We start from the raw sequence: 8094 nt of genomic DNA on the forward strand, positions 1-8094 counted from the left end.
GTAACATATTTGATAACATTAGACAACACATAAAACATTACTTATAATCTTAAAAGTCAATGATTTGATCTTCCATTCTACGACTATTGACTAAAAAAAAGTAAAATAAAAGTTGTGACATTTATGTTTAATCCAACGAGAATAAAATTTCTAAAAACTTCACCAATTTCATAAATTAAAATTGAATTTTTATCTTAAAAATATAAGAATGTTATCCCTCTCCAACCCACTAAGTTAATAGCACATTTCAACAAATAGAAATACTAATTGTCATTCTAAAACTCATCTTAGAGTACTTCAACAAATAATAAGATACTAATTATCATTCTAAGACTCAATAATTCAATCAAAGTTGAACTCATAATTTTTATTTTGGAAAAATTAATAATAAAATAGAAAAACATGGGAAACACTAAGCTATAATATACTATATATTTAGCTCAAATGTTTATCCAAACAAAGATTTCATTTTGTTCTTATATTTATTTTTGAGAGATCCGTTCAAATGAATTTATGGGATCAAGCAAGAGAGAGAGAAGGGGCCAAGAACAAACGTGGCTTCATGATCTTCATCTTAGTAAAGAACAAGTCACATGGTTCCCATCTGATTCCCCAAAACCCCATTTCAAAAATTTTCACACTCCTCCGTCGATAACAGTAAAATAACAAAGCCAGGAATCCGTGCTTTTCTCTACCAAACAAAAACAACCCATTAAAATCTCTGCTTGTAAACTCCAAAATCCCCATTCCCACCTTCCTTTTTCCACCCAAAAACCCACAAGATCCCTCTTTCTGGATACTTATTTTTTACCAATTTACACTTAAAATCTTTGCTCCTCATAACCCCATTTCTTCCTTTCTATACATTTCATGTAATACCTTTTCGTTTCTCTCTCTGGGAGTGGGAGCTCATCAATCTTACCTGCTCGTTCAAGCAAGCGGCTACATTACATATACATAATCGTTAGCTTTAAATGCAATCAATGGCCCCACAACTACATGCTTAAACTCTTTTTTGCCTCTCCTTCTTCATCAAATATTATATTGTTTTTTCTGTGTTTGCTGTTTCTTTTGGCTTCATTCCCTCTCCCCCATGTCTTAGATTCAGTCTTTCCTTCCATTTTGCAAGATTTGAGCATTTTCCCTGTTCTGGGTTTCTTGTTTTGTGTGTGTGTGTGTGCGTGTGTTTTTTTTTTTCCCTCTTTTGGGTTTGGATTATAACCCATCAGCTCTCTGTTTTCTCTCTTGTAAGAAGGGCACTGGGTTTTATAGAAGATTTGAGCAATTTCCCTGTTCTGGGTTTCTTGTTTTTTTTTTTTTTTTTTTTTTTTTTATGTTTTCTTACTTTTGGGTTTGGATTATGATTCATCAGCTCTTTGTTTTCTCTTATGAAAGAAGGGTATTGGTCATGAACTGGGTTTTATAGATTGAGGGGTTTGAGTAATTAGAGGCCACAATGGTTGGAACTCCAACTAATGGAAGGTCTCGCTTGTCCTTCTCAATGGTTAATGGTGGACAGGAACTTTGTCTTACAAGTACCCCAACCAGCATTGCGGGCTCCGATTGCGGTGTCATTGAGTTCACTAAAGAAGATGTTGAGGCTTTGTTGAACGAGAAGCTTAAAAGGAAGGACAGGTTTAATCTTAAGGTCAGTCCCTCCTTTTCAGCAGTTAAGGTAATTCAGAGCTGAGACCATTTTCCTTTTTCTACGGTTGGTTTTTTTTTTCCTTGCTTTCTTTACATTAGCTGATAGTCAGAATGTTAGATCAGGTTGTTGGAATTTGAGAAAACTTTGGTGGCAATTGCAGTTTGATGAGACCATTTTGTGGCTTTCAGGAAAAATGTGACAACATGGTGGAATACATTAAAAAGCTTAAACTATGCATCAAATGGTTTCAAGAGCTTGAATATGGCTACTTATTAGAGCAGAAGAAGTTACAAGATGAGTTGGAATCTTCTGAGATCAAGTGCAGTGAAATGGGTATCTCCAAGATCTCCCGCCTTTCTTGGTATTGGATATAATTTATCGAGCCAACTTTCTTCATTTTCATTGACCCTTCTTTTTGTTTTTCTCTGTATTTTTCTGTTCAATAGAAATGATAGTGAAGAAGAAAGAGGAAGAATTGAATTCTCTCATTGTGGAACTTAGAAAGAACAATGCCTTTTTGCTAGAGAAATTTACAAAAGAAGAATCAGATAAGTTGGTAAGCTTCGTATTATGCTTCTGAGTTTAAAAGTTTTGATAGATTGGAGGTCTTGGTGTGTTACTTAGAATTTGATTATCACTCCTAGGCTGCAGTAGAATCTCTCACCAAGGAGAAAGAGGCAAGATTGATTATGGAGAGGTCACAGGCTTCAATCTCCGAGGAGCTTGCAAGGGCTCAACGTGAGCTCTCAAGTGCAAATCAAAAGGTAAAATTGAAACAAAATCGATCAATGTACTAAACACAACATATTTTTTGACATTGATCCGTGGGAATCCTGCAGATATCGTCTCTTAATGAAATGTACAAGCGGTTACAGGATTATATTACAAGTTTACAGGAATATAATGGCAAACTTCATACAGAGCTTTCAATCGCAGAGGATGACCTGAAACGTGTAGAGAAAGAAAAGGCTGCTGTGGTGGAGGACCTCAGTATGATCAAGGGTGAACTTGCTCTTTCAAAAGTGAGTTTCTTTCTGCTAAGAGTCATCATGTATTCTTACTGGTGAATATTGGTCTGGTGCGAATCATCAACATCTGAATTGTGATTATAGGCATCTCAAGACGAGGCAGTAAAGCAGAAGGATGCGATGGTGAATGAAGTTACATGTTTAAGAAGAGAAATACAACAGGTTAGAGATGATAGAGATCGTCAACTATCGCTGGTTCAGACTTTGTCAGATGAAGTAGAGAAGTGCAGAGAGTCTGCAGGAAAGTACTGTGAGGAGCTGGATGAAATGAAGGCAAAAACAAATGAATTAGAGGTTTTTACATTGATCTTCATTGATCCCTTTTTCATTTTTTTATTTTTTATTTTTGTATATTATTTGTAAAGATCTTAGAACTTGTCATGTACTCAGAAGCACTTTAATAATCTGGAAGTTCTTTTGCAGGCAACATGTTCTTCACAAAGTTTTGAGCTAAGGGCATTGCAAAATCATCTAGCTGCTGCAGAGAACAAGCTGCAGGTGATGATAAACTAAAGATATCAAGCTGGTTTTGCTATTCAAGCAACAAAGTGGAAATCTTTTGACATGTTTTTCTCATGTTAGGTCTCTGATCTAACTGCAATGGAGACGATGCATGAATTTGAAGATCAAAAGAGACTTGTACTCGAGTTACAACAGCGACTTGCAGATGCAGAAAATAAGCTTATGGAAGGAGAGAAGCTTCGGAAAAAATTGCATAATACTATCTTGGTAATGCTGTTGTTCAAACATGACATTAACCACCGTCTTCTTGTTGTTCACAGTGCCTTTTTGCTCTTGTAATACAGGAATTAAAAGGGAACATTCGTGTATTTTGTCGAGTGCGGCCTCTGTTACCTGATGAACGCGCTAGTCCTGAAGGAAATTTTATCTCCTATCCATCTTCAGTGGAATCACTTGGACGTGGAATTGATCTGGTGCAAAATGGTATTCTTGTTATTCAAGCTTTCCAATTATTTCCATGTGATACATTTCCCGCTAGCTCTCTTTATTCCATGTGATATTGAATGATTCACCTTCAACCTTGTTTATTTATTGTCAGGGCAAAGACATTCTTTCACGTATGACAAGGTTTTCTCACCAGAAGCAACACAGGAAGACGTCTTTGTAGAAATTTCCCAGCTTGTACAAAGTGCCCTTGATGGTTACAAGGTAATACGAAGTGTCTTTGTAGTATTTATTTTTATATTTTAGCCAATTTTCTAGAACAATCCTAGCAATACCTATCCAATTTTGACAGGATAAAAAAAAGTTGTTGAATGGTCTATGAAAACAATCGATATGACATGTAGACGTGTAAACATGTATTTTGCTCTGTTAAAAGTGTTATTTCCACGGGATATTAATTCAAGATAGGACAACTGAGTTATTTCATCGGACTGTTTTGAAGTTCATTTGTGAGTGCTATTTTTTTTAGGTTTGTATATTCGCCTATGGTCAAACTGGTTCAGGAAAAACCTATACAATGATGGGTAGACCAGGGCTCCTAGAGGAGAAGGGACTGATACCTCGATCGTTGGAACAAATATTTCAAACTAGGCAATCTCTTCAACCTCAGGGATGGAAATATGAAATGCAGGTGAGAGAGAAGTTGAACTTCTATGTTTTTCCACCTATTATATGTATCTCTTCGGTTCTGTTCTCATGTTCTCAGACATTTTTGAATTTTTCATCATCTTCTAGGTATCAATGTTGGAAATTTACAATGAAACTATCCGTGATTTACTATCAACAAATCGATCAGCTCCAGATGTGCTACGGGCAGAAAATGGTTCTCCTATGAAACAGTACTCAATCAAACACGATGCAAGTGGAAACACCCAAGTTTCTGATCTCACAGTCGTTGATGTCCGTAGTGCAAGGGAGGTCTCGTTTCTATTAGAGCAAGCTTCTCGGAGCAGGTATCAATAATTTCCTCATTGCATTCATCTGGACTCTCACTAGTGTGTTAGGTGGTACCACCTAACAATAATCAAGAATTGAAAAATGTTGAAATGTAAAAGGTAAAAAAATCAAACCACATATAAGGCACTTGAAACCTCCCCTCTCTTGAGTATATTACTCGAATCCTAAATCACTCTACAATTGTCAGCCATCCCTTAATCCTTCGCTCTATATTAATACTAAATACACGAACAAACTCTCTAGTTAATTACCCTTATATCCTTACTAGTTTTATACTACTACCCATAAACCTCTATTAGTGTCCTTACATAGTGATCTTAATCTGCAATGTTCAATGCTTGGTTTTTCGATGTATGCTTTTTGATCAGAGCCTTATTTTTTATGTAACTGTTGTTTATTATACATCTTCATATGTCGATGCAAAGTTGCAGTGTGATTTGATATTGTTCCTCTAAAATCATAAATTACATCATTACTTTTATTTTTCCCTTAGATCTGTTGGCAAAACTCAAATGAACGAGCAATCATCAAGAAGTCATTTTGTGTTCACTCTCAAAATATCTGGTATCAATGAGGTAAGAAATGGTTGGTCACCATTTATATTTTGAGTATGGTTCCTCTCTACTGCTATGTTGCAATCCATAGACTCACTTCTAACGTTTTTGTATTTGCTAGAGTACCGATCAACAAGTACAAGGGATTTTGAATTTAATTGATCTTGCTGGAAGTGAGCGTCTTTCCAAGAGTGGGTCGACTGGAGATCGACTGAAAGAAACCCAAGTAATTGATCACTACTATTATGATTTTGTTTTAATTTGTTCATCATGCAAAATATGCTCTTAATCTTTATTTTACTTATTGCATCAGGCCATAAATAGAAGTTTATCATCTTTAAGTGATGTTATATTTGCTTTGGCAAAGAAGGAAGAGCATGTTCCATTTAGAAACTCAAAGCTTACCTATCTTCTCCAGGTAATTGTTCAAAGATTACTATTACTTATTCATAAGTTCTCCTCTCAACTCTCTTAAGAATGCCAACTTCTCGTCTGGACTCCTCTATTTGATCGTTCTAATTCTCAATATGGATGATTAAACAGCCGTGTCTCGGTGGAGATTCAAAGACGTTGATGTTTGTAAATATCTCTCCTGATTCCTCCTCGGCCAATGAATCACTCTGCTCGCTTCGCTTTTCTGCCCGGGTCAATGCTTGCGAGATCGGTACTCCTCGGCGTCTAACCAATACACGACCTTAAGATTTATGCTTGAACATTGCCTATACATTGGCAAATCAACTATTTGATAATAAAATATGAGAATGATTCTGACTTAGGCTTAGTTATGTATAGCAAAAGAGATCTGATTGTATCAATGAAAGTAAGATTCTTTTGTTCCCCTTCACTTTTATTTACAATTAAGCCTCTTTAATTGTGCCAAGCATGCTGCAAATTATCTGTCTTCATTTCCATATAAGACAAAATCCAGATAGTTGAACTATAATTTGTGAAACTCACTGCACTGTTTGTCTTGATTTTGCATCTTTAAGCCGCATTGAAATACATGGGAAAAATGGAAACTAATTGTGAACAAGCACCACAGAAGAATTATGGAAAAGCAAGCAGTTCCTCCAAACGCTTCTGATCAATAAATTGTTCAATTTATGCCATTCTATCCATGACTTCTTGAAGTATCGGTGTTGTTTGTTGGTAGTAGGATTCAGTTTCACTCAGATTCTTTTGCTTTGCTGCATTTTCAAGCTGCAAAGTACAAAAGGAGGTACTTCAGCTTGAAAATTTGCATATATTTGAAGAAACTTGTAAAACTTATCTGCATTTTACCTTTTCGAAATTGTCAAATAATCTGTTCGCTAAATCAACAAGAGGCTGCTTCTCATCGTCTGCTGCTGCCGAGATAACTTTGTCAAAATCATAGTACATGAAGGTTGATTTGAGTCGAAGATACTTTCTGACATAATTCAAAGTATCTTTCCCAATCAAATCTGCCATAGCTAGAAGATCAAATGCATATTTTTTCAACCTGTATTTTCTTCCTTTTGTTCCTATGTTAGCTATGTATATCCCTGTCTTCAGAAACGATCGTGTCCCTGTTTGCTCATTCGCAATGTCTGTAACAAATAATTCATAGCAAATTCTAGTCTCTACTGTCAAACTAACCAAACAATTTCGAATTTTCCAATTTGGAGGTACACCCAGATAAGGAAAACAAAAACACAAACGAACATTTCAAACTTGTTCAATGAGAAAGCTTACTGTTGTCAACAGAAGGGACAGGCAAAGGGCCATCAAGCCAATACTCGTTAGCTGAAGCAATCTCGGGGGATGCATTGCCAAAGAGAGCAACAGAGACAAGGCTGGTTAAAGCCAATCTTCTTGTCAATGAGGTTTGATGAGAAGAAACATCCGTTTGTTTCTTGAGAAACCCAGTAATTTTGAGTTTCTTATGAATGTTTTGAAGCTTTGGGAGATTGGGAATGGCGGAGAATTTCCCGTTTAAATTTGCAAGACGAGCCATTTGATGGGAAGACTAAGATGAGAAACGGAGGAAATTAGCAAAAGGAAGAAGCAGAGCTTCTAATTTCAGTTATCCGCTTCCCTTTTTCAGTTTCTTCATTGTCCACCCAAAGGATATCCTCACCAAGGTTATTCTGGTAATTTTGTTATAAAAAGTTAAATTTCTTCCCATCAAGTTCAAAAATAAAATAATGTTATAAATATTAATATAATATATAGATGCCCCTTGGCCATAGCCACATGTCAACTAATTAACCATCTAATATTAATGTCATGTGTCTATCAAATATTCAATTTTAGTTGTCATGTAACTACCCAGCACATGCTTGCCAAATTGCCTATAAAGAGTAGCTTTTGGTGGAGTAGTAACACACCAACATTGGAGAGAAATCCAAAGAAATGGGAGAAATCGGAGAAGTTTGAGACTTTAACTTTCCTATTTCTTAAGATTCTTATTTATTATATATATATATATATATAAACTTACATAAATATAACAAAACCATAAACTATTTACGGCCCGTGTAACAAAACCCATAAGATTAGCCATTTTTTAAATATTCCAGGTTTGCCCTTCAATCTTTCTTTTCTTTCTCGCGATTCGTCTTCCTCATGTTATTTTGTCTTCCACTGCGATTTCGTCTTTCTTGTTTTCTCTTTTTCTTTCCATCATCTTTCTTATTTTTCAATTCTTTATTTATGCCGTTTAGTCTTTACATCGTTTTTCTTTTTTTTTTTCTCTTCATTTTTTTCACTTCGATTTCTTTCTATCGTCTTTCTACTTTTCCTTTTTTTTTTTTCGCTTTTTTCGATGCGATTTCTTTTCATCGTCTTTTTTTTTACACGTTTATATTTGGGTTACCAAATCTAAACAACTGTGTATAAGATTGTACACAAAAAAGTAGCAAAATCTAAAAGATTGTGTATAAAGAATCTTGAAAAAAATCATTTAGATTGGAGTAGCCAA

General features: G+C 35.4%; 2 protein-coding genes across 3 annotated transcripts; one reads left to right on the forward strand and one right to left on the reverse strand.

The window, feature by feature from the left end:
• The first annotated feature begins 541 nt into the window (after positions 1-541).
• On the forward strand, positions 542-6045 carry LOC103494957 (kinesin-like protein KIN-14N). 2 transcript variants are annotated; one of them, XM_008456344.2, is made up of 16 exons: positions 542-1675; positions 1837-1981; positions 2095-2204; positions 2293-2412; positions 2488-2670; positions 2761-2970; positions 3100-3174; positions 3259-3405; positions 3483-3621; positions 3737-3846; positions 4112-4273; positions 4378-4595; positions 5093-5174; positions 5275-5379; positions 5467-5571; positions 5697-6045. In XM_008456344.2, exons 1-16 carry the CDS (start codon positions 1457-1459, stop codon positions 5850-5852), a joined length of 2286 nt encoding a protein of 761 aa, XP_008454566.2. In that variant the 5' UTR covers positions 542-1456; the 3' UTR covers positions 5853-6045. The 2 variants fall into 2 exon arrangements, with proteins under 2 accessions (XP_008454566.2, XP_008454567.2); XM_008456345.2 differs by having other exon boundaries at positions 543-1648; positions 5697-5997.
• On the reverse strand, positions 6037-7248 carry LOC103494958 (photosynthetic NDH subunit of lumenal location 3, chloroplastic). The gene is made up of 3 exons (XM_008456347.3): positions 6867-7248; positions 6435-6721; positions 6037-6353 (listed from the first exon to the last, which is right to left on the reverse strand). Exons 1-3 carry the CDS (start codon positions 7126-7128, stop codon positions 6255-6257), a joined length of 648 nt encoding a protein of 215 aa, XP_008454569.2. The 5' UTR covers positions 7129-7248; the 3' UTR covers positions 6037-6254.
• Between the last annotated feature and the right edge of the window lie 846 nt (positions 7249-8094).

The sequence above is a fragment of the Cucumis melo genome, chromosome 4 (assembly GCF_025177605.1).
Source record: "Cucumis melo cultivar AY chromosome 4, USDA_Cmelo_AY_1.0, whole genome shotgun sequence".
NCBI classification, from domain to species: domain Eukaryota; kingdom Viridiplantae; phylum Streptophyta; class Magnoliopsida; order Cucurbitales; family Cucurbitaceae; genus Cucumis; species Cucumis melo.

Bases quoted from the DNA above. Each gene is read 5' to 3' on its own strand.
- LOC103494957 (XM_008456344.2), top strand. From the start codon at position 1,457: ATGGTTGGAACTCCAACTAATGGAAGGTCTCGCTTGTCCTTCTCAATG. The intron at 2,971-3,099 runs GTTTTTACATTG...GTTCTTTTGCAG, and splicing joins CAAAAACAAATGAATTAGAG to GCAACATGTTCTTCACAAAG. The intron at 3,175-3,258 runs GTGATGATAAAC...TTCTCATGTTAG, and splicing joins CTGCAGAGAACAAGCTGCAG to GTCTCTGATCTAACTGCAAT.
- LOC103494958 (XM_008456347.3), bottom strand. From the start codon at position 7,128: ATGGCTCGTCTTGCAAATTTAAACGGGAAATTCTCCGCCATTCCCAAT. The intron at 6,722-6,866 runs GTAAGCTTTCTC...TATTTGTTACAG, and splicing joins TGTCCCTTCTGTTGACAACA to ACATTGCGAATGAGCAAACA. The intron at 6,354-6,434 runs GTAAAATGCAGA...TGTACTTTGCAG, and splicing joins TATTTGACAATTTCGAAAAG to CTTGAAAATGCAGCAAAGCA.